General features: G+C 38.1%; 1 protein-coding gene across 1 annotated transcript; it reads right to left on the bottom strand.

Moving 5' to 3' along the window:
- Window positions 1-538: 538 nt before the first annotated feature.
- Window positions 539-26628, bottom strand: kcnj21 (potassium inwardly rectifying channel subfamily J member 21). The gene is made up of 4 exons (XM_082148912.1): window positions 26222-26628; window positions 11846-11979; window positions 8466-9333; window positions 539-1903 (listed from the first exon to the last, which is right to left on the bottom strand). Exons 2-4 carry the CDS (start codon window positions 11921-11923, stop codon window positions 1551-1553), a joined length of 1299 nt encoding a protein of 432 aa, XP_082005038.1. The 5' UTR covers window positions 11924-11979; window positions 26222-26628; the 3' UTR covers window positions 539-1550.
- Window positions 26629-26714: the final 86 nt, after the last annotated feature.

Below are 26714 nucleotides of genomic sequence, written 5' to 3'. Positions count from 1 at the left end.
TACGTAGAAGTGCCATAGACAGTATATGAGAAGTGCCTTACTAATGACGCAATGGACGCAATATGAATGGCTTACCTTTCACACATTCCCATCAAATGATCGTGAGCATCATCCATCATCGTCTCAGTTCTCGCGCATGCGTCGTGGCCCACACGGAAGAAAATTAATAGTTGAATAAAGTTGTTATTTTTGTGTGTGTGTGTGTGTGTGTGTGTGTGTGTGTGTGTTTTTGCGCACAAAAAGTATTCTCGTCGCTTGATAAACTTAAGGTTGAGCCACTGTAGTCACTTGGACTATTTTAACGATGTCTTTACTAACTTTTCTGGGCCGGCAGATGCAATTAACCTAGCAGCAGATGGAGTGAGAACTCTCAGATTTCATCAAAAAATTCTTAATTTGTGTTCTGAAGATGAACGAAAGTCTTACGGGGTTGGAACAACACGAGGGTGAGTCATTTTCATTTTTGGGTGAACAAACCGTTAAGCTTTGCATCACAGGAATAAATTACATTTTTTTTTAATTGATTAAAACAATAATTTTAATTTGTAATAATATTTCACAATATTACTGTTTTTACTGTATTTTTGATTAAATAAATGCAGCCTTGGTGAGCATAAGAGACTTCTTTCAAAAACATAAAAAATGTCTAAACTTTTAACAGGTATGTTGAAGTGCACATAGTGTAAACAGCACATAGTGTCTGAGAAGAAGAATATTTTTTAATCGCCTTTTTCACTTCCTGTAAATAAAACAGAAACAGAAATGTATTAAATCTGGTGTAAAAAAAAAAGAGCCATAAATAACAGTGAGGGTATTCCTGAAGCGGAAATATAAATGTTAGACATAAGATCTTGAAAATGACTAAAAACAGTAGCTACAATGTGTTTCATAGATTTTCAATAAAATGAATGAGCAACAGTAACATTGTGCTTTCTGTTTGCTGAGTGTTAATATCCAACTTGTAGAGTTTATGATACACATCTGTTAATTTTCAATACATGAGCATGTTTATGACTCCATACATGATGTGCATAAGCATCTTCAATATTCCCTTTATAGAGAATGGAATGTCCTTCATTAATGAAACGGGGGAAAAAAAAATAGGAAATGTTTTTTACCAGCAGTTTTACACAGAAAATGCTGTAGTGTAGTTATAAGCACCATCTGGGCCAATAAATCGCAATCTATACAAATAAACTGGATTTAGAAATAGCCTACTTATAAACCTCTAAAGCAATGATGCAAGCTCAGTAGCGTGTGTTAAACAAGCACAGCACAAAGCTGCAAATATTTACATCTTATTTAAATAGTAAGTCCAAGCTGAAATTGGTTTTAATTTTTTGCGCCTAAAATGCAAAAACTTAACCATGTGCAATTTTGTTCTATCCTTGAAAACAGTTAATAAACAGTACCAGTGTGGGGTCAATGACAAAATGTTATCTTATATATTTGTAACTTTGTTGCGTTTATGTGGCTGAAATGAGTTTTTCTATCTCTGTCTATTTCCATCTGCCACACAGGGGCAGCAAAAGATTGCAGATTGCAATGCATCAAAATTCTTGCTCGCATTCCAGTCTGTTCACATCACCATTGCTAACAGTGTCTTCTGCTTCTGCTGCTGCTGCTTCTTCCTTGTGCTCCTCCTCGGGCATCTCCTTTGGGCTTAGGGGCTCTCCCAGGGTTGCTGGGGGTGAAATAGGGGGCAAAGGGATAGCTTCCCCTTTCTTTGCCAGTTCTGCTAGCTCCCGTGCGGAGCAGGAAGGGGTTGGAGAGGGATATGTGTGGTGGAAGGTGTCATAATCCACCTCGTAGAATCCCTCCTCCAACGAGAGCACAGGGGTGAAGCGTTCTCCCCAAAGCACCTCTGAGTTCAGGTACGAGCTGCGGGCTTGACATGTCATTCCTGTGGGAAAAGACAGAAGGAAACGGGTGTGAGCGGCACAGAAAACAACAACAAAAATAGCAATGAAAACAGAAAGAGACTCGGTTTCCTAATTACTATGGTGTGGACAATCATATATTAGGCTACGTTCAGACTTCAGGTAAAAGTGGCGCAAATCTGATTTTCTTTGCTCATAAGCCACCACATGGAATCTGATCACATCAATTCTGATTTGGGTCACTTTCATATGTGTGAAGTCATATGATGTTTTGCAATGCGACCTCAGTCTAAACAGTCATATCGGAATTCGTTGGACTATTATGTCATTCGTCACAATTCTGCGCTGATGGGAGTCACACCAAATATTTTGCATACCGTTGTGCTGCGTCCCAATTCTCCTACTTTTAGGGCATGGTATAAGTATACATACTTTTTTGTGGAGAAAAAGTGCATACTTTGGGACATAAGTCATAAAATTGCGTCTTCAACGGACGCTCTGTCACTAGTTACATGCATCATGTAACCATACACTGGCCTGTCAATCATCTTGTCACAGTTAACATCCTCCACATTTAATTTAGTTTAATTTCCTACCATATTGGAGAGAAAAGAAGTAGCAGATGAAATATAACAAGGATAACATTAAATGAAATTTTTTTTTGATCAGGTTAAATGTTGATTATTAGTCACTCAAAGCCCTTTATCTAAACCTCTCTACTTAACTCTCAGTCGTGTACATCCACCATGTTTGTAGTTTTTAAACACTTTTTACTCATGTTTGTAGTTCTGGACCAAATCCTCCACCAAAGCGCAATTTTGTGGGCAATATTAGCTGTTAGTGTGTGCATGGATCCACACTCTGAAAATCTACCTTTTGGCATACTCTTTTTAACATAATATGCTTTGGGACACACTAAGGCTCCATCCGAAAGCTTAGGAAGCTGACTTGTTGCCTCGCTGCCTTATCAGGCCATGACTTTGCAGGCAACGTTTGTGCATGAAGGTTCCTCACCTTCAGAGGCAGCGTAACAATTTAATGATCTTCAACAAAACAGTGCAAGCGTTGGTGATAACTAAGCGAATATTTAGTAATTTCTCACTAGAAATTTTGGTCAAAAACATACATTTTCACAAACTGACCAGCAACCACAACTTTCATATTTTCTAGCTCAAATGTCACAGAATGGAACACACAGGATTGTGGGATATCAAAGGCAGCGAAGGATACATCTATGCTGCCTTCAAAAATTGATCAGATGAAGGTATCTCAGGAGACAGGAAGTGAGGCTAACATTGGATTAGGACGTGCCTTGAAGCCTTCATACCTTTGAACGCATCCTCCGAAGGCAGCATTTTTAAGCTTTCGGACGCAGCCTTATTCTAATCTACATACTATTTAGGATGGATAGTATGCACTATGCACATTGGGACGCAGGGCTGGTTCTTTGAATATGGAAGGCGGCAGTGAAGTTAGTCAGTGGAGGAACGGTGCACCGTTATAAACTCATAAGAATTATGGTGACAGGCAGCTATACAAACATTGGAAAAACATTCCTCGTCTGCGCACAAATTGGCTGGCTTCTGCAGCACATCACCTTATAAATGAACGCGTATATGTTGACTTAAGTAACCTCCATATTTACTTCTGCGTCCTGTATTTGCTATCATTCTTTTGTGCATGCGAGGAAGTTCAGGATCGTGACCTGTTCACACTTGAATCTAATATTGGCCACATTTAAAACAATTTTTTTTAACATCAAACAAAAACATAAGATCTGAGCAATAAATCAGAATTGAGCATGGCCTTTGTTCATTAGAGAAAAATTTGAGACTTGAAGAATCAAGACTCTTGTTAAATTAAATCCAAAGTAGGACAAAGAGCAACATTTGGAATGTTAAAAAATAAATACATTATTAGATGCATTTTTTTTTTATATTTTGATATCTAATGCTATGACATTCATACAATTATGTTTGTAATATGTTAAATATAAAATAGAATTGATCATTATTTCTTCATTTTGAAAACAATACTAATTGTTTAATCATTTAAACTCAGTTTAAAACCTAACAAACCTTTTTTTTTGCAAAAAAATGTTTACTATTATTTATGCACAAAATACAACTTTAGTGTAGTGTAAATATATACTATAGTACACATATGACCGTTGTATGAGCTGAAAATGCTTGAAAAGTGTAGAGATAAAACAGAAATGCAGAAAATATTCCAATTTTCATCCTGATGAGATCAGTTCAGTGTTGGCAACATATTAATCCCTCTATAAAGCCAACTTCTGTATCATTTGCTGAAGAACCTGTTCCATTTCATCTTCTTCAAATACCTAAAGATCACTGTGCGTCTAATTGTGCTTTTGACCTTTTAAGGTTTGTGATGATCCTGCCAATGTGTCAACAGGAATGTACTGTAAGCGTAATTCATTGAAAATATCATATTTCCTGTGAAACGCACAGACATATGCTCACTATATATTTATATGCACACCTCCTAAAAATAGAATACAAGCTTTTTAATCATCTGCTTAAGTGAAGCTTAAATGTACGCATCAATTACTCCAGAGACACGCAATGACAGAGCAACAAAACACTTTCAACAAGCATCACTTTTACAACCACTTTTAAACACACACAGAGTGATATATAGCAGCTGTCATAATGAATATAAATGATATCCTGGAAAAACTCAGCAGATAACATCCATCAAACGCATCATAATTCATGAGATTCCCAGTGTACAGCAGTTCAATAACCACACTGGGTATGCGTCTATAATCAATGCATACTACTGCAAAACCACAAGAGAAGCTTTAGTTTCAGTGCTAATGCTCCGCAATTGACTTTAACACCTCCATTCGGACATTTTAAACATGAAGTCTGTTCATTTAAAAACATTTCATTGTGAATAAAATGCTTTGTTAGCCACCCACAGTGCAATTCCAAAACATTAGACTAGAACCCAAGTAGAAGTAGAACCAAAACCAAAGCCTCGCTGGTAATAAAGCCTCAATTTATAAAAGGAAAGTGGTTTAAAAACATCTCAAATCCTGCTAAGAGCAGCACCTCGTGGGCAGTTTAAAAGGCTTCATTTAAGGGTACGTTCCAGGTTCAACACAAGTTAAGCTCTCTCGACAGCATCTGTGCCGTCGACTGCCACAGAAAATAATTTCATCACTCGGTTTGTAAAAATGTGTTTGAAATCTATGGTGCAATTAATTGCAGAGGGTTTAAAAGCTGAAATGTGCAGCTTGAATTTTCTGTTAAAGCACTTGCATTAATTCTTTCATACAGAAAGACTATTGAAGCTGTAAATTTGTCTGAATCATCCTTTTAGTGGTGACACTATTGTTCTAGGTGGATGAACCTCGGGTTATGCAAGTAGTTCCTTCGATTTGTTCATGACAGTAAATTGGAAATAACTTGCACAGATATGATTAGTAAGCACTTTTATCACACAGTCTAGTACATCTGCCCCCGGTTTCACAGACAAGGCTTAAGCCTATAGTCCCAGACTAAAAGGCATGTTTGAGCTGTTTGAACTGAAAGCAACTTGCACTGACATATCTTAAAATATGTCAGTGCCATTGTTTTGTCTCAAGATGCACACCAGTAATGCTTCTTTTCTAAGGCGTTTATAAAAGCAACTTAAATGTCCTGAATAAGGCCTAATCCTTAATTGTGAAGAATGTCAGTAACCAAACCATGGGCGTCGGAAGAAAAAAAAAAGTGGGTGGGTCCTCCCCCAGAAAAATGTTACTGGAGTAAATACCATGTAGCCTATTCTGGTGCCTTTTAATTAAACAAGTAAACTAAACTAAACTCCACTTCACGTCGGGCGGTTCTTTGCCTCCACGTCGTGCATTAAATGCACAGCTATCCGTGGATTATCCCCCTAATTCCATGGTCATTTGCCAGCAATGACAACTTAAAGCTGTTATTGATGTTTGCAACGCAATATTTGACTGGAAGGGTTCAACGGGCGGTTACTTTCGTCAGTTGCGGCTCGTTATGAGAAATATAATGTAGCGATTCAGCGGAAATGGAGTTTAATTTATTAGGGAATTCCTCAAGTGGAATGGATTTGACTGACGGCGCTCTGAAAAGCGAACAGACAAATGCGCTGAATTAGAGACGGTAAAAGTGAGTGGGTAGCCTATAATATCATTGGTCTTAAAAAGTGGGTGGGTCTTGTCCCACCCATATACAATGGTTCCGACACCCATGAACCAAACAGTTGATGGACCCCTATGGAAGTCAATGGGGCCAATCAACTGCTTGGTTACCCATATTCTTCAAAATATCTTCTTTTGTGTTCAGCAGAAGACACAAATTCTGGGTGGGTGGGGGGAAATCACGTGAACAAAACGGAGTTTTAAAACAAGACGAAACAAAAAAAACTTACCAGTGATAATCTTACATAACCACAGAAACAAACAAGGAGATAATCAATAACCAAAACTGTACAGAGCAGAGAAACAGGAACTAAACAACACACAACAGAAAATCAAAATAAGAACCCAAGTCCAGTTCCAAACCTGTATGATATTCTTCCTTCTGTGGAATTCAAAACCATGTTTTGACCATACAATGAATCATATAATCCATTCTTGTTGTTTTGGACCCCATTGACATTCATGATATGGACAAGAACAGTTGAAAACTTATTCAAAATATCTTCTTTTGCATTCCACAGAAGTGGAAGTCAACATCATGAGGGTGAGTAAATTATAAAAATTTCATTTTTTTGATGAACTATTCTTTAAGAGTGCGTTGTTGCTCAGGTTGAGGCTTAAACTAGAATTGTTATGAGAACAATTATAATTGTTATTAGACTTGGACTCTAAGTTCAGTGTCTCCCTGATGTCATTACCCTGATTGGCCATGAGTTACCAATCTTACTTCCATTACTAATCACTGTAAGACATAAAAAGGGAGACATGAAAAAGAAATCAATAATTATTCTTTATAATTTTCCAATTTCATTAAGCCTTGAGGTACAGTCCTGACCTGAATAGTTTGGTATCATTTCTGAAACTGATTATTTTACTGTTATCCTGCTTTTTGTCTAATAATAGATAGGTTAAACCTACATCGACTGAAAGTGGGATGCTCTTGAATGTCAGATGTGAGACAAAAAAAAAGTATAACTGCACTGAACAAGTGCAATGATTGTGGACTGAATCAAGCTACTCACTGCATCCCACTCCTGAGCAATGATTCATTATTTCAGATGTAGGAGAGAGTGTGTTAGTGAGCCATGTGTGTATTTATGTATGCGTGAGAGTGAATTGCATTATAGTTCTTTCAATTGTCTTCTGCTCGCTAATTTCCCTGAGGCGGATCTATTGACAGGCCATGAGCTTGTCTTACTGAGAAACATCTCAAGAGTCCTCCGTCTTTCTGCTCCATGCAAGGCAGCATTATGTGTCTATACTGACATAAAGCACAATGCAAAAAGCTAATTACCCTAGTGTAATTGCAACTGCTGTCACATGAATTCACTGTCAATATAATTGGTGCATCCCATGAAAATACCACATCACGCCCCGCTGTCAGCATTCTGTTACCAGGGGAACTGTGGTAAATCTGCTCACTTTTCATATTTGACTTTCAGGCAACACCCATTTAAATACCCATGACTCAGGAGCTCTGATATACCTGGAGGGAGGCATTCACAAAGCTTTTTTTTCACATTGTTAAAGGAAAAGTTGATCTGAAATTTTAATTCTGGCATCATGCTCTCATGCTTATCAAAAACCTTATGACCATCTCTCTACCCTAGAAAATAAAAGGTAATTATTTTGAAGAAAATCCAGAACTCCTTTTAATACAATTAAAGTAAATGAGGACTGAAGGCGTCAAGCTACTTAAAGGACCCAAAAGCACCATAAGATTGTCATAAAAACGACTTGCATGCTATATTCCAAAGCATTGTGAATGTTTTCATGTCATTCAACAACTGCAATCAAATCAGGGAGTTTAACTAGATCATTCTTATTCATTTAATAAATCGTTAGTTTTTTTGTGAACTGAATCAACAGATTCATTGAAAAGATTAAACAAAAAAAAAGATTCAACTGCCTTTTCATCACACAAAGGTATAATTAAGCTTATGAAGACTTGAAATATAGTACATGATTCATATAATCACAATATACAATTTTATGATATCATTTTGTAGTTCTTTGTTGTCATTTTTGATTTTGAAAACACAAATTCGTAAAAAATTGCTTTACACGGTCATACAGGTTTTAAATGACAATTTTCATTTTTGGAATTTTAATATTGTATTATATGATGTAAAAATGTACATTTTAAATAAATAAATAAATATATTTTTTCACATTTTTAAATTAAGAATTGGTTAAACATCTACTTTAATATTCAAATATTTGTAATTTAAATATTGCTTTTTAACTTCAATACATGACTACTTTTGAATGCCAGTCAATGGAGAAACATGTTGTTTTGCCTGCATAATGTTGTAGTTATGATATTTGCCAGCAGGGGAACAAAACTCATCGTTCTAGTTACCCTCGCTCTCTCATTCTCTGTTTTCTACACTCACCTGTGGCCTCTACCATTCCTTCCAGGATGACCACTATTTCAAACTCTTCTCGTGCCAGTTGCCCCTGAGAGATGTTCCAGAAGGGGCTGTTCTTGTTGATCTCATGGCAAATGATCAGCGGTGACACCAGAAACAGTCGATCGTCCCCCGTGTCAAAGCCCACATTAATGTCCGTCTGGTTTAGGGGGATGAACTCTCCTTCCTTGGTCTGTTTAGAGCGGATGAGCTTGGCCCTAATGGAGGCCTCCACTATGTGCGAGTTTCGCAAGTCACCGACACGGAACATCAAACACAACTTGCTGTCCCGCACGGATACCACAGCTGTGTTGGAAAACATGAGTGTTTCGGCGCGTTTCTTTGGCTGTGAGATTTTTACAAACATGCAACCCACCATGAAGGCATTGACGATGGAGCCCAAGATGGCCTGCACCAGAAGCAGGAGGATGCCCTCGGGGCATTTGTCCGTTATGACACGGTACCCATAACCGATGGTGGTCTCAGTCTCGATGGAAAAAAGGAACGCAGAGACGAAGCCATTGATGTTATTCACACAAGGCGTCCACTCGTTGTCATCAGTATGGTCCAGATCTCCACGGATGTAGGCGATGAGCCACCAAATGAGGCCAAAAAACACCCAGGTGGTGGTGTAGACCAGCGTGAAGACCAGCAGATTGAAGCGCCACTTTAAGTCCACAAGCGTGGTGAAGATGTCCGTCAGGTAACGGTAGGTTTCGCGCACGTTTCCATGGTGGACATTGCACTTGCCGTCCTTTTCCACGTAGCGCTGGCGCCGTTTCTTCAGCGGACCTCTTGCAGGACCGGAAGCATCTCCTCCTCCCCTGACAACCATTGTACGGTCTGTGGGGATCTACAGTCATGTGCGATTGAATACAGCAAGAATAGAAAAAGAAGAAAAAAAAATTACATTTCAAGATAGGCTAAAAGAAAAAATAAACTATAGCAGAATCCATCAAAATATGGCCAACAAAACTTAAACGCAGGACAGTCAATATCAGTGTTGGTGAGTTACTGGTGACGCTACTGTTTAAGTATGTTTTTTTTTTTTCAAAATCAAGTCGTTTTTTCAGTAACAAGCTAGTTTTTACAGCATGTAGCAGTGTATTTCAGCAATGATGCATTAAATTGATCAAAAGTGACAAAAAAAGACATTTCTAATGTTAAAAGATTTTTATTAGGGCCTGAGCACCATTAGTGCGAGGATCCTCTTGGAATTGCTCCGTTTATTATTATTATTATTTAACATAATTACTGTTCTTTTGAACTTTCTATTTATCAAAGAATCCTGAAAAAAATATCAATCGGTACAACTGTTTTCAAAATTCATAATAAAAAGAGCTGTTTCTTGAGCAGCAAATCAGCATATTAGCCCTTTCATGCATGAATTATGATAACCTGTCAGGATTTTTTTCCTGTGTGTTTTTATTGCTCTTAGGGCATGAAAAACAAGAATTGATTTTTATTTAATTTTTTTACAAATTTTTTAAAGAGATTTTCAGATGTCCACTTGAGTGGACAGCATGCGGTTATGGTTTAAACTGAAGATATACTGTATTAAATAAGACAATAATCAAACAGATAAAGTATGTGAATTTAACAAACTAATCAATACAATTATATCAAATCATGTGAAAACTATAAAATATATAAAAAAATATATAAATGCTAAATATTGCAAAGGCTTCATACAACTTCATACAAGTTGCACTTCGCGTATCTTTGATATCAGAACATGAGGACGTGATTCCATCAGAATTTTCTACAGCCTGTCAAGGTACAACTGTGGAAACCACTCAGATGCTCCCTCCAGTGCACCAGAGTATGGAGATTTACCCTTATTAGCTGATAATTCTGATTATGTTCATGATGGACATGCACATTTCTATCATAGCCCTCCTCTGAGAAAACCTAGCGATACGTTTTTTCAATCTCATCTGAAATGATCAGTGTTGGGGTAATGCATTACAAGTAACATGCATAACGCATTCAGATTACTTTTTTGATGTTACAAGTAAAGTAATGTGTTACAAGTAACATGCATTACATAATCAGATTACTTTTTGATCTAACAAGTAATTAACTACAAGTAATGTGCATTACCTAATCAGATTACTTTTTGATGTAACGAGTAAAGAAACGCATTACAAGTAACATGCATTACGTAATCAGATTACTTTGTGATGTTATGAGTAAAGAAACGCATTACAATAACACACATTACATAATCAGATTACTTTTTGATGTTATGAGTAAGGAAACGCATTACAAGTAACATGCATTACGTAATCAGATTACTTTTTGATGTTATGAGTAAAAAAACGCATTACAATAACGTGCATTACGAAATCAGATTACTTTTTGATCTAACAAATAAAGTAATGCATTACAAGTGATATACATTATGTAATCACATGACTTTTTTCGATGTCAATGAAAATTACATTCTAATAATACAAATACATTTATTTACAGTAAAAAAGTCACTGCAGATTAAGTTTTTAAGTTTTAAGTTTCAAAAACAATATTCACATTATAATTATGAATTGTAGCTGAAATATAGCAGTTGATGCATGACGTCCACTACAGTGGACATGTGATTAATCAGAGTTTTCTCTCAATCTAAAATCAAAACTTGGAAAATGTTACTGTGATATGACTCATTAGATATTGCTTTATGCTGCAATATTTTTTTTACCTACAAGAGTCTCCTAGGATAGAAGGAATGGGTGGATATTCCAGAGCAACTTGGCATGTCTGACTGACCCTTGGCCATCTTGGTTTGGAGGGGGAAAAAAAAATCGAAACACAACGGCTTGCCACTTGGTTGCAATTTATAGGATGATGCACCAGGGTCCAATGAAGAGGCTGATGTGCAACTTTGCCATAAAAACCCGTGCAAATTCAAGAAAATGCATTTTTAATAGCTGTCCACTGTAGTGACCACTATGCGTGAAAGGGTTAGAATGATTTCTGAAGGATCATGTGACACTGAAGACTGGAGTAATGATGCTGAAAATTCAGCTTTGCATTACAGGAATAAATTACATTTTAAAATAAAATATATTTAAATTAGTTCTTTAAAATTGTAATAATATTTCACAATATTTCTGTTTGTCTGTCTGGATATTTGATCAAATAAATGCAGCTTTGGTCAGCATAAAATACTTCTTTTAAAAGCATAAAAAAAATTACCAACCCCAATCTTTACAATGTAGTTAAATTCATTAAATTGACTGTAACTGAACTACTTTAAACTATTGAGTATCTTGTAGCTTAGCAAGCAACAGTTCCAAAGTAGCTTTCCCAACATTCACACATGTAAATCAACATTAAAGAACAGTAAATGTGATAACTGAACTTACTTTGTCTTTGGAATCAATCCATTTTTTTGGCAGCTTGATGCCCTGTTTTTCCACATCCTGGCCCTTAAAACTACTCATGGCCCGGAAGCCGTAGACGTCGTCACCAATCCAACGCAGTAGCTGGAGCTCTCCAACTATTAAAAGCAAACATGACAGCTAGTCGGTTAAACACGTAATGGAGAGCAAAGATTGGAGAAACTTACCACAAATGGTGAGAGACAAATGTGCCTTAAGCTTGTTTCTCTACAGTGTTAAGTGTAAATATTTTTATTTACAGCATGGGATACTGGTGTCCACACCGGCTAACCACAAAGACCATCCCAGCTAACACGGAACGTTCTCAGAACTTTGGCTAATGTTCAGCCAAGGTTCTCTCAAAGTTATGAAAAAAAATTCTTCCAGTAACGTTAATACAACATTTGTTCAGTTATCTGGTCTTTAATAATGTTCTTAAAATGTTAGCACATGATGTTCACATAACCAGACACAAAAAAACATAGAAAAACATTTAAAAAACTGGATGCATTGAACATTCAGAAATAAGCTTTTTTTTATAACTTAACGTCAATATTTTGTTGGTGAACAGAACAGCTATGCTGGTCCACCAGCCCAGACTAGGACTAAACCAGCACAGTCTATTCAGAAGGGGCTTTACCATGAGTATTTAGCATACAAAAATAATAATCATCACATATTCCAAGTCCAATTACTTGACAGTCAACATTTATCTTAAAGGTCCCATTGCATGGATTATTTTATTATTTTAGAATGTTTCCTGGGGTGCCCTTATAATGTTAGTATGTTTTTTAGATAAAAAGTTGTTATAATTTAGAAATAAAAGGCATATTTCCTAGCCTGATTTTAGCATAGACAGTATATAAACTGGACACAGCGACCCCATTGGATTCAACGGAGACAAGTGAAGTCAATTAGAAGCACTAACTTCCTGATGGTCGAGCGTACTGCGCAGACTCAAACTGAGCTTGACGACGTAGATGTGACGTGAGCAACCCGTCTATCTACTAGTAGCTGTACCAAGAGAAATCTGAATCATTCCCTTCCGAAACTTGCAGAGACGGAGAGTGTGAGTAGGAGGTGTCCATGAGCTAGGAGCAGGAGAAACTTTTGCTAGGTATTCTGATTAATTATTTTGTCATTTTGCCTCCACGTCCCCCCGATTGCCTGCGAGCTTCTCCTCCTGTCCATACGGTAATCTCTCTACTGTGCGACAGAGAGTCGCGTGTTATGACGCAATTGTTAGCCTATTTTTACAAAAACTGCTTCTACGGGGCCATAACGTAAGATACAAGGTAATGGAGCCGTTTATACATTTTCGTGTTTCTTTAGAAATAAATAATGGACAAATGGAGTCTTTAAACGCCTCAGATGTAAAGTTATTCGCTGTCAAAGTGACGCCAAAATGAATGGGAGTCAATGGGATGCTAACAGCAGGTGATGGTCCGCTAGCCAATGGCGGCGCCCGGGGAAACTTCAAAATAATATGAAACCCTGCCCCCCTGGATTTTAGCCTCTGATTTGAACGCTCTGTTTGAAGGGGCGTGTCTGCTGTGAGACTTCAGTGTAAACGCCCACTGCTGTGATTGGCTGACATGTTTGCATATGAAATAACTAGCATTACAAGTGGAACTTTATCGAAAACTTTTACTATTACAGCTATTATACGTTTTTACTATTAGAGCTGTCGGGATTAACGAATCGTGAGAAGTTTTTTAAGTATTTAGATCTATTCCCATCACATAAAAGGTTGCAGTGATGAGCATTGAGCAGATGACAGCCTGTTGATCGCGTGAATGAAGATCTTATCCTTGAAACGCAGTTTCTGCACTCTCACTAAATGATTTCACCAATGCAAACATGAGGTAAGTACAGTAAGAGCTTCGTTGTGCAGCGTAACAGCGTCATTGATTTCATAACGAGTTTTGGCAAGTGTCCAGATAAACTCGCGCTGTGTGACTGACAGCTTTGGCGATTGGAAAGGGATTGTTCTTTGATCGCTTTCTGTATATATATTAATCACAGTTTAAGTACGATTATTTTCATCCTAAAAGGACGTGAAGTTGATCGTTTAGTTGATTTACTGATGCATAAACAGTATTGAACGATTTTGAGAGAAAGATTATCTGTCTGAACTTGAACAATTACACATCAGAAATTCACATAACCCACTGGTTCTTCAGAGGCTCGGATGAAGGAACTAAAAAAAAATTTTTGTGTTAATTTGTACATCCAAACACTGAGCAACTGCCATGCTTCGCTAGTTTGCAAGCCACGATGTCTCTCGAGGAAAAACCAATATCGCGCTCGCGTATATTCTCATATTCTCATGGGCGGGCCAAATTCTCTTTGCGGGCAAAGAAGAGAAAGGGGAGGTAACCTTTCCCCTTATGACGACATAAGGGGAATATTTCTAGATTCGCCCATCTGAGCTTTCATTTTCTCAAAAATACCCAGGGCTTGGTTTACACCCATCAAAACGTCTAGCCACTGGGGGACCATAGGCAGGCTAGGGGAACTCATAAGGTTAAAAAACCTCATAAAGTAAAATTTTCATGCAATGGGACCTATAAGAAAAGGCTACAAAACCCTGTACACGATTTTGTATCAGCCTCATCTCTCTTACAAATCCATATAATGCTTTATTTCCACATTATTGATCTTGTTCACTGACTGCAGAATTCCACATCTGTGACCATAAGTTAGCCATTAGCTCACAGGTCTCCAGTGACACTGCGACTCACCGACAGCAGGTGCGGGCGAGTACCAGTGGGTTTCTTCATAGCACACAAGTGAAAGCAATATTAATGATGGTGGGCTCCATGGGGAACATGGAGCAAGGCAGGCTGTGACAGATGGGGACAGACGGCACACACTAGGAGATCCGACATATGTATGTATCACGTATCAGATATGTATCAGACATGCATACACGGGTCCAGAGAGAGACAGAGGATAGAGGGAGAGAAAGTGACATAACTTAAACACAGATAAACTAAAGCAATGTGAAATGATTTATTGTGTGAACTAATGAATTATTTATACAGTGCTAATATCTTGACTTGTTTGTTTTTCCATTATTGTGGCATGACAAATTTCCTGTGCAAGATTAGAAAGGTGTATAACAAATATCTTTAGGAGCCAAGAAGACAAATAGTCCCTATTTACAATAGCAGGATCATAAACAAGCTAAAAAAAACTTAATACATGTTGCAGAATATTTTCTTCAATGTGTCCTTCAAGCGATAAAAAGTTATTTTGCTGGTTACTTGCTATTTTTGCTCCTCTAATGATAAACAAACTACAGAATAATTACCCGTTTCATCTCCAAGCAACAAATAGTAGAGGTGTTACTGATTGAAGCAATGGTTTTCAATGAATGATTTGAGTGAATGATTCAAAGACTCACTGATAAAGACATTTGTTGTGTTCCTGAATGAACACAAATATGCGTTAAACCCTTTAAATATGTTGTAATGTTTAAAAGTCTATTTATGTTTCAATATGATGAACTAAATACAAATAATATTTTGCCATTCTAAAGTTTGTGGTCAGTAAAGAAGTCTCTAATTTTCACCAAGGCTGCATTTATTTGATAAAAAAAAAAAAAAACAGCAATATTTAAAAATATTATTACAATTTAAAATAAATGTTTTGTATTTTAATATGTTTATAAATGTTATTTATTTATCCTGTGATGGCAAAGCTAATATGCAGATTTGGTGTTAATAAGAAACATTTCTTATTATCAGTGTTGAAAACCGTGATACATTTTTTGTAACAATGTAAAAGGCTTTACTGTGTGTCACTTAATAACAATATTAATTTCAAAAAAAAAAAAAAAAAAATTCTTACTGATGCCAAACTTTTCAGTGGTAGTGTAGCCTATTATACACTCACCTAAAGGATTATTAGGAACACCATACTAATACTGTGTTTGACCCCCTTTTGCCTTCAGAACTGCCTTAATTCTACGTGGCATTGATTAAACAAGGTGCTGAAAGCATTCTTTAGAAATGGTGGCCCATATTGATGGGATAGCATCTTGCAGTTGATGGAGATTTGTGGGATGCATATCCAGGGCATGAAGCTCCCGTTCCACCACATCCCAAAGATGCTCTATTGGGTTGAGATCTGGTGACTGTGGGGGCCATTTTAGTACAGTGAACTCATTGTCATGTTCAAGAAACCAATTTGAAATGATTCGAGCTTTGTGACATGGTGCATTATCCTGCTGGAAGAAGCCATCAGAGGATGGGTACATGGTGGTCATAAAGGGATGGACATGGTCAGAAACAATGCTCAGGTAGGCCGTGGCATTTAAACGATGCCCAATTGGCACTAAGGGGCCTAAAGTGTGCCAAGAAAACATCCCCCACACCATTACACCACCACCACCAGCCTGCACAGTGGTAACAAGGCATGATGGATCCATGTTCTCATTCTGTTTACGACTCTACCATCTGAATGTCTCAACAGAAATCGAGACTCATCAGACCAGGCAACATTTTTCCAGTCTTCAACTGTGCAATTTTGTTGAGCTCGTGCAAATTGTAGCCTCTTTTTCCTATTTGTAGTGGAGATGAGTGGTACCCGGTGGGGTCTTCTGCTGTTGTAGCCCATCCGCCTCAAGGTTGTGCGTGTTGTGGCTTCACAAATGCTTTGCTGCATACCTCGGTTGTAACGAGTGTTTTTTTCAGTCAAAGTTGCTCTTCTATCAGCTTGAATCAGTCGGCCCATTCTCCTCTGACCTCTAGCATCAACAAGGCATTTTCGCCCACAGGACTGCCGCATACTGGATGTTTTTCCCTTTTCACACCATTCTTTGTAAACCCTAGAAATGGTTGTGCGTGAAAATCCCAGTAACTGAGCAGATTGTGAAATACTCAGACCGGCCCGTCTGGCACCAACAACCATGTTACGCTCAAAATTGCTTATCACCTTTCTTTCCCATTCTGACATTCAGTTTGGAGTTCAGGAGATTGTCTTGACCAGGACCACACCCCTAAATGCATTGAAGCAACTGCCATGTGATTGGTTGATTAGATAATTGCATTAATGAGAAATTGAACAGGTGTTCCTAATAATCCTTAAGGTGAGTGTATATTGACTAACTATTACAGTTACAGTTGAATTTCTATTCATTTTAATTGCACTTACTTTCAAATTTGAGTTGCAAACTTGCAACTCTGTCTTATACCTTATTTTAAAATCCAATGAAATCCAGGAAATGAAATTGGGATTCTTAATTTAATTCCAAACAGCACACAAACCCAGGCTTTACCAGAACTTTAGTGTGGAATTTCATATACCGGAACAATGAGTCCAATACCATTAAAGAGGCTTTGCCATATAATTGAATAAGTGCTGTGGGCAGACACAGACGCTAGGGTTGACCAAACTGCAGAGACAGCAGCAATGCTTCCTGCTTTTCATGTCTGTAGCTTATCCTTAAGTCAACACAAACACAAACTGATTTCATCAGAACTGGAACACCGGACATTTACAAAGCAATCCATCTCCTGTCACTTGCATGTTCGCTGATTAAATATTTTGACCAATTTCATTATGCTTTCATGCCACTAAAAGTGCAGAAAATGCCAAACATCGTCAACTCACTGTCCTCTCTGCCCTAGCTACATTTTGCAGTCCACCCTGCAGCTCGGCCACAACTGTGCCACTGTCACTCTGCCTAAACTGGTGCATCATCACAAACAGGAACACTGAATATCACCAGGGGTCATTGTAAAATATCACCAACTGGAGTGAGCAGCAGGAGAGCACTCTTGTTCCTCTGTGCCTCTCACTGAGACGGAGCAGAGCGAACAACCATGACAAGCCGTGAGAGATTGAAGCACTTTGCGTCTTTTTGATCATGGTTTCATTATGACTTGAATCTCTACTGGGCTGGAACGATGTGTTGACATTATCGATTACGTCAATTACACACTGTATATATTCATCCCTAATCCCCGATCGTGTTTCACAATTCACACAAAGCAAAACTCTAGAGCAGATGCTAGTGGATAGTATGGCAGCGCCTCTTAGTATGAGCCTGCACATTTTAAGGACTCACAACCACATTCAGCGACAGTATCAAAAATGGCAATGTTTATAACAACTGGAAATGTTATCACAATTGGCAGTGCGTTAAATAATCAAGTAAAATCGAGGCGTGAGTTCATCCACCAGATATTGTTAAAGAACCAACAAGGACTGTAAATGCTTAGTAACCGAGTGCAGAGAGTACATTTGAGCTGAGTGCCTTTTTGAGCTAAACGCAAATAATGTCTCCATGAGTAAACTAAACCCGTCATGATGATACAGTTCACTGAGGCTCTCACGTTATATGACGTGGCAGACAGCTAATGGTCCAATGCGATCCATTCATTCAGTGCAGGTTTGTCGAGAATACGGTTGTGTATATACATTGGTTGTCTAAAAAATTATATAAATAATTTAAGCGCAATAAATATTTAAATGTTTTACTTATGTTTTATTTAAATGTTTATTCAGATTTTTTTTTTAAAGAACACATACAGACACACACACACACATATATATATACATACATACATATATACAGTGAGGAAAATAAGTATTTGAACACCCTGCTATTTTGCAAGTTCTCCCACTTGGAAATCATGGAGGGGTCTGAAATTGTCATCGTAGGTGCATGTCCACTGTGAGAGACATAATCTAAAAAAAAAATATCCAGAAATCACAATGTATGATTTTTTTAACTATTTATTTGTATGATACAGCTGCAAATAAGTATTTGAACACCTGAGAAAATCAATGTTAATATTTGGTACAGTAGCCGCATCGTTAGCTGCATAAAGACACCTGTCCACCCCATACAATCAGTAAGAATCCAACTACTAACATGGCCAAGACCAAAGAGCTGTCCAAAGACACTAGAGACAAAATTGTACACCTCCACAAGGCTGGAAAGGGCTACGGGGAAATTGCCAAGCAGCTTGGTGAAAAAAGGTCCACTGTTGGAGCAATCATTAGAAAATGGAAGAAGCAAAACATGACTGTCAATCTCCCTCGGACTGGGGCTCCATGCAAGATCTCACCTTGTGGGGTCTCAATGATCCTAAGAAAGGTGAGAAATCAGCCCAGAACTACACGGGAGGAGCTGGTCAATGACCTGAAAAGAGCTGGGACCCACCGTTTCCAAGGTTACTGTTGGTAATACACTAAGACGTCATGGTTTGAAATCATGCATGGCACAGAAGGTTCCCCTGCTTAAACCAGCACATGTCAAGGCCCGTCTTAAGTTTGCCAATGACCATTTGGATGATCCAGAGGAGTCATGGGAGAGAGTCATGTGGTCAGATGAGACCAAAATAGAACTTTTTGGTCATAATTCCACTAACCGTGTTTGGAGGAAGAAGAATGATGAGTACCATCCCAAGAACACCATCCCTACTGTGAAGCATGGGGGTGGTAGCATCATGCTTTGGGGGTGTTTTTCTGCACATGGGACAGGGCGACTGCACTGTATTAAGGAGAGGATGACCTTAATACAGGGCCATGTATTGCGAGATTTTGGGGAACAACCTCCTTCCCTCAGTTAGAGCATTGAAGATGGGTCGAGGCTGGGTCTTCCAACATGACAATGACCCGAAGCACACAGCCAGGATAACCAAGGAGTGGCTCTGTAAGAAGCATATCAAGGTTCTGGCGTGGCCTAGCCAGTCTCCAGACCTAAACCCAATAGAGAATCTTTGGAGGGAGCTCAAACTCCGTGTTTCTCAGCGACAGCCCAGAAACCTGACTGATCTAGAGAAGATCTGTGTGGAGGAGTGGGCCAAAATCCCTCCTGCAGTGTGTGCAAACCTGGTGAAAAACTACAGGAAACGTTTGACCTCTGTAATTGCAAACAAAGGCTACTGTACCAAATATTAACATTGATTTTCTCAGGTGTTCAAATATTTGCAGCTGTATCATACAAATAAATAGTTAAAAAATCATACATTGTGATTTCTGGATTTTTTTTTTTAGATCATGTCTCTCATAGTGGACATGCACCTACGATGACAATTTCAGACCCCTCCATGATTTCTAAGTGGGAGAACTTGCAAAATAGCAGGGTGTTCAAATACTTATTTTCCTCACTGTATATATATATCAGTGGCGGCTGCTGGTCTTTCAAAGAGGGGTAGCTCATTTTCGGCCTACATCATAAAAATTGTTTTTTCAATTCACAATTGAAGTTGTGTTCACCCCTACGATGACAGCCTAGCCTACTGTATGAATGAATGAATGAATGAATGAATGAATGAATGAAGAAACGATCTAAAAAAAAGATTAAACTCGGAGGAAATGTGGGAATTAGGTTAAACTGAAACAAGGAATGTGGTGTATAATTGTGTGAAATGTATGATGAAAATTGGCTAGCAATTTCGCCAAGCAAATACCAAGAAATAGGTTGCTGCAGTTTGTCTTTCAACTACATTTGAAAAATCCGCGATGGGACTGAGCTCGAACAGCTTCAGCGTCAGTGACTTTTTATAGTACAAAATCTCTGTCAATCAAAAGGAGATGCAGTCTTTCGACAGACCCTCCAATCATCACGCAGAAGCCCGGAGTCCAGGCCAGCCCACTCCTCATTCACCCCCAGAGATGCTGAGTGTCCGCGGGCGGGACATAATCGCAGCATTTATCCAATGACCGTCTAGTTTCGAAGCACTGAAAAAACATGTTCAAAGCAGCCCCACTGAAGTCAATGGACACTGGGCTTCAACAGGGAAATGACGCTACGAGAATGTATGAGAAGGAAGTCGAGTCAGCCGACCTGCTATATGTAGCAGATTCTGAACGATCTCGTCTTCGATATGAACGTGTTCAAACGCATTTTTAGTCAATAAAATGTTAACACAATTGTACATATTTGCCCATTAATTTTTTGACATTATAGGGGAAGCCGAGCTTCCTTTGCAGTCTTAAAGAAATCCCCACTGATATATATATATATATATATATATATATATATATATATATATATCAAAGTCTGGGTCTGAGACAAGAGTAAAACAATAAAACCTATACATAAAACATTCAAATAGCAAAAAAAAATAATAATTAAATTATAGGCATGGTAAAAAGTTTCCAAGACAGTTTTACCGTGACCTTCATTAAAAAACGGCAGACGGAGAAGACATAAAAATGACTATAATGCTGAAATCCGTTGCACAGTGCACGAGGAAAGATCCATTGAGATGGCTTAGACTGATCTCCGTCACAGGCTCTGACCTTCACGCAATCCACCGTTGTTTAAATGTGAAAAGTCTTACTTCACTTCCTTTATGATCTACAATCAGTGGTGAAAAAGCCTCTGACTACCTCAAGGGCAAAAACAGGCTTTTCTATTGCAGACCCATCCAACACTGGGGAACTGCAGAGCGGTGACACTAACTCACTGACTGCTCCCACCATTTGCATAATTACCTTTTCAACAATTTTTACATAATCCCTCTGTTTCTGAGATAGACTGGATCATCATTGCCAATGATGCCTGGAGAGTTCACCTTGAGTTCAACATTTAGCTGTGGTCGAATTGCATCATGGATGTCCTGTGCGTATTCAAGTATTAAACTGCACTACATGCTACATGCATCCACAGATGACTCTTCAACCTTTGCTAATGCTGACATAAGGAAAGGTCTGATGCTCTGGAAGCTTGCCTGGACATTAAATTGGATTTCATAACCTTTGATATGTCAAACCACTGAACCCTGCACCACACAGAAGGGAGACTCAAATGGTTTAACTTACTTATGAAGCGATAATAGTGTGCACGGAATTTCAGAATAGCGCAACCTGCATCTTATACACCTTATTTAATAGGTGTATACACCTTATTTAGCACCGAATGGAAATACAATAAAATAATTATTTCAAATAAACTTACTGACCGCAGACGTTTGAACGGCTGTGTAAATCCTATATAATATTTAAGTAGGCCTACAGTGAAAAACTAAAGAACATCCACATACAATCAGTTCAAAATGGAAAATTTTCCATCATATACACTGTCAGAATGGAGATGGTCTCTCATTATGCACTTGTCTATTTACAAAGCCCTTTTATCAGCAACGAAGGGCATCTTCATCTCAAGCGATAAAATAATTTGCTTGTATCTGGCAGCTGTCTATTCTCTGCAAAACAACAGATACACACAAGCGAGTGGAGAGGAGAGAGCCGTCCGACATGGCCCAAAAATAGACCCGCATTTACAAAGCTTTTGGTTCACTGATGCCACTCCACTCGTGTAGAGTAGGTAAGGGTTCGGACAACATAATTGCATACATATCATCTTATGTAGCTTTCAATAAATGAGAAGAAAGCTAAATCAAAATCTTTAAAGGGATAGTTCAGCCAAGAGTCTTTCTTCTGTGGCACAAATAACATTGGGCCCCACTGATTTTTAATGTGTGAAGAAAATTTTTACAAAATTTTAAGTTTGAGGTGAACTATCTCTTTAACTAGGGTATTTTCCCCCCCTCACAGATCTGGCACTCTTCTGAGACCCATCTGAAAAAGTTTGAGCCTTGGATTTCCTTTGGGTAAGGGGTGTCCTCTGGGAAAACTGCTTGTCCTGTTTCATTTTGAGTTTAATTACAGCCTTGGGTTACATTCTATGTCTCCATTTAGTCTCAAATGAATAAAAGAGCGCTTAAAGGAACCTGAACAGGGCCTTACCGTTTCCTCATTAATCAATGGAGCCGGAAGGTAATCCATTACATTTATGAAGTGCTATGGGTCTCTTTTAGCCTGAGGCGAAAATGATTACCTTAAAGAATGACGCTTGTCTCCATTCAAATAGTAATTAACTGAGACTATGATGGGATAAACTTATATTTCTCATTATGTCTTTGACAATTTCAATATACCGATTTATTGCACATGCACGGGAGCAATTTTAAACACATTAAATAAAGATAAAGCAAATTTCTGTCATGAATTCTACAGCTAGCACTAGAACATAAAGACTTGAATTTTAAATATTCCACCTTTTAAATCACCCAACAGTCTCTGGGTGTCTGTTCTCTCGACCACAGTTCACACTAAGAGTGTAACCATGTCTCACTTAAGTTCACAGACACCTTGGGGTTTGTGCCACATTGTAATGGACTGTAAGCTGTGATCTCCATAAGTGAGACTCGGGCAGCGCATCTCACCCTGAATTGACCTTGACACAAGCAAAAAAACTGGGATGCCCAGCCAAACAAAAGCTGCACCGCTTGAGTCTATCTCCACTGCTGATGTCAAATATCATGATGGCTATATGTGGGGAAACAGGCGAAGTATCACAGCTTTCCCTGAGCATTTCGATTACACTGCCTTTTTTGAGAAAACTAATGCAACTTTGGGTTAGTTACACAACCTACTTTAAAGCAAATATGCATTTATGGACCTCATTGTATTGCAGACCTAGTCTCTGCTGTTTCACGTACGATGCAAGTCTTTGTCACAGTATGTGATTGTCTTTAAGTGCTGTAATCATAGAGCTGTGCATCAGTGTGCTTAAAAAATTAAAACATGTGGGAAAGACATTTGGTTCCTGCGAGGAAAAAAACGCTGGGTGAACAAAGTCGAGAGGTTTACATGAGTTAATTTATGCAGAAAGTATGGAGTTTATTTATGCAGAAAGTATGGAGTTTATTTCTGGTAATAAGTGGCACAAAATGAAGGGATTGCTTCAAAGACATTGTTCAAAATGAGAATTCTGTCATCATTTACTGACTATGTTGCTCTAAACCAATTCGGGTCTAAGAAAGTAAAATTTCTATTTGATTTGAGACCATCTTTCTTGACTATTTTTCTTCATCAGAACACAAAAGAAGATTTTTTTTAACTGTTTATATCCATACAATAACAGTCAGTGGGAACCAAAACAATTCAATTGGACCTCATTGACAGTATGGACAAAAAACACAGAGATGCAAAATATATTCTTTCATGATCCACAGAAGAAATGAAGTCATACAGGTTTGGAAAAACACAAGGGTCAATAAATTAAGACAGGAGTTTTGGTTCAACTATTCCTTAAAACAATACCCTCTCTCTCTCTCTCTCTCTCTCTCACTCTCTCTTTATGCATTTCTCAAACGTTTAATTTTTGATGATGCATCTGAGACGCTCAAATCTCTCTCAAACTACCCTTATATTAGCAGTAAATAACTGCACTTGTCTTTAGTAGACATAATTTCAGTCAAGTTCTAAGATAATATGCCAAATCAAATCCAAGACTGAAGAAATTTAAATATAAGCATTCCCCTGTATGTCCCAAAATGCCATCTAAGCAGCATCCTAATACACCTCATAAAAGATTTAGTGGTAGACCTCACAGCGGCTGGATGTTGTTCGCCTTTGAAACAATGTTCACCCAGCAATTCAAACATATGCCACTGGCTATAGGGAAGAAAAAAAAAAATACTAAGTTTGCCTGTAGGTCTGGTGAGACTTTGCCTTTTTAAAAACATTAATATGACAAACCGGGTTTGATGAGCTCACCATTCCCAAGGCTCATTCCCTGTCAGTTCGAGAATGATGATTTATTCAATAGCATCCTAGAAGCGTGAGTGACAAACAGTCGGCTCCTGTACTCCCATAAAAACCATGCTCAGGTTTATGTTTGAATTAATCATTCATGCATGTCAATTATTTAGGCATACATGCAATTCTGATAGAGAAAGTCCCATTTTTCAGAAGACAGCTGTGAACCACATGTGGAAAAATCGATAAACATGTCATGGTTATTCAAAAATATCTGAGTATTCTAATGACATTTGAATTGTAAAACATTTAAAATGTCATAATTTTCAAACATTTGCAAATAATTCATTATATTATAGTATATATTTCACAAGTGCCTGATTCTTTTTGGAGGCTCTTACAATTGTAAAATTGACTTTTTCCCCCCTGTCTGCTGCATTTACCCCCAGTTTCACAGACAAGGCTTATACCTTGCATGCATGTTTGAGCTGTTTGAACTGAAAGCAACTTGCACTGACATATCTTAAAAATATGTCAGTGCCATTGTTTTGTCTCAAAATGCACACCAGTAATGTTTTTTTCTAAGGCATGTTTATTAAAGATACATAAATGTCCTAATTGAACTAAGGCCAAATACTGGCTTAATGCTTAGACTAGTCTTACAAGTTAGTCATCAATTTTTTTCAGTTACATAAAAACGTAGATTGGTCTAATTTGATACCGAAAAGTATGTCTGATTTCCCCTTGACTAACTGCTAGTTGTTCGCACTAGTTCTTAAGACACAGTCTTAACATAATGGCTATTTATGCAACTGAGGCCTTATGTTATAGCTCAGGGGTCATTAGTAAAGGATTAACTGTGCATTTCCTTGTATCGTCATCAGACAACCAGTGTTGTCATGATGTAAAGAACTGGAAGTATAACTGAGCACCCTTGGGCAAAGAAGGGGGTCCTTCACCAGCTGAGGAAGGGAAGTGCCAATGAAATAAATGGAAACACTTAAAGCCAGTTAGTCACCAGTTCAACCAATCAGAAATGAGCTGAATGAGATGAAATCCCTATCGTACATGAACACCACCCTCCTGAGGTGACAATGTCAAAGTGACAAACAAAAGCAGCACTTAGCAAGCACTTAGATTTGGGTCTAAGTAAAATTTCAAGACATTTAAATATCAGATGACAGAACTCGTCTCATCTGAATTGTGTTGAATTTGCTAAATAACATCTAACCAAAAAAAAAGAAAAAGAAGTATAGCTGCTGACCAGACTGAGGAGGGTTGAAACACTTCTCAAATACCCAAAGAGGTTACACAAAAATTGTAGGCTATACATTTTCCACACTGTTATGATTTAACCTTGCTAACATACTATATCAATTTGTTCTATATTTGTTTCCAAACTGTATATGCTGGCTGAATTAAAATGTTTCCTTCTAATTATATGAATTGAAATAGTTCAATTCAAAATAAAATGAGGGTGGCGAAATGGCATAATAATCAAGTGAAATGTAGGCATATGACTACAATAAATAAAATAACTAAACAGTAACAAATGACTGTTTTTATCAGTAGTGAGGTATAGCATCTTTGTACTTGACATTAACAGTTTTGGGACAAATAGTTGGTTTTTAAACTACTTTAATTTGAAGCAGACGAATATGGGAATATTATACAAAAGCATGAGACATAGCAGAAAAACAACAACACCTGGCTACAGATGTTAAAACTCCTCGGAATTACACTGAAAACAGGTGAGCTGTCAAAAGCGCGTCGATAAAATGTAAATCTTGAAATATCAACAAAACAATCATGCAGCAATTAAAGTCAATAAAAATGAATCGAAATACTCACTTTCGTAGTTCAAGTTAGTTCCTTGCTTTGCTTCCCAGTGCCTCTCCAACCTGAGCTCATTTAGAAGCGCGCGCGCCAATGTTTGCTTTAAAACATTGTCTCCAAGCGTATAACAGACAATATGTCGACGACTTGAAGGTCTTTAACCCGTTTCGGGTTAAAACCACATCCCATGAAGTCAGACGAATAAAAGAATGAGTCGCGCAAAGCGCAAAGCTAGGGTTCTGGCCAGATCTCCGGTTCTCTCAGAACGCGGGCAGATCCACATGAGATGAAGAAGGTGTGTTGGATCGTAGTGTCAGTGAGCTCGTTCACTCGCAGGAACACTGTGCATAATGATGTGGAATTGGTAGGCGAAACAGAGGAGCATGAGCGAGCTCGTGATACACATGTCCCCTCCCACAGGTCCTGTCTCTCTTCAAGCGCGTGCAGCACACAGATGCATTTCTCACTTCAGGATAATTCAACAATGACGTCTGTGATGCAACTGCAC

This window comes from Leuciscus leuciscus (genome assembly GCF_965113295.1).
Source record: "Leuciscus leuciscus genome assembly, chromosome: 20".
NCBI classification, from domain to species: domain Eukaryota; kingdom Metazoa; phylum Chordata; class Actinopteri; order Cypriniformes; family Leuciscidae; genus Leuciscus; species Leuciscus leuciscus.
The sequence above is the reverse complement of the archived record's forward strand: the minus strand, read 5'-3'. Positions and strand labels throughout refer to the sequence as shown.

Bases quoted from the DNA above. Each gene is read 5' to 3' on its own strand.
- kcnj21 (XM_082148912.1), bottom strand. From the start codon at position 11,923: ATGAGTAGTTTTAAGGGCCAGGATGTGGAAAAACAGGGCATCAAGCTG. The intron at 9,334-11,845 runs GTAAGTTCAGTT...ACATGACTGTAG, and splicing joins GGATTGATTCCAAAGACAAA to ATCCCCACAGACCGTACAAT. The intron at 1,904-8,465 runs GTGAGTGTAGAA...CTTTTCCCACAG, and splicing joins AGGAATGGTAGAGGCCACAG to GAATGACATGTCAAGCCCGC.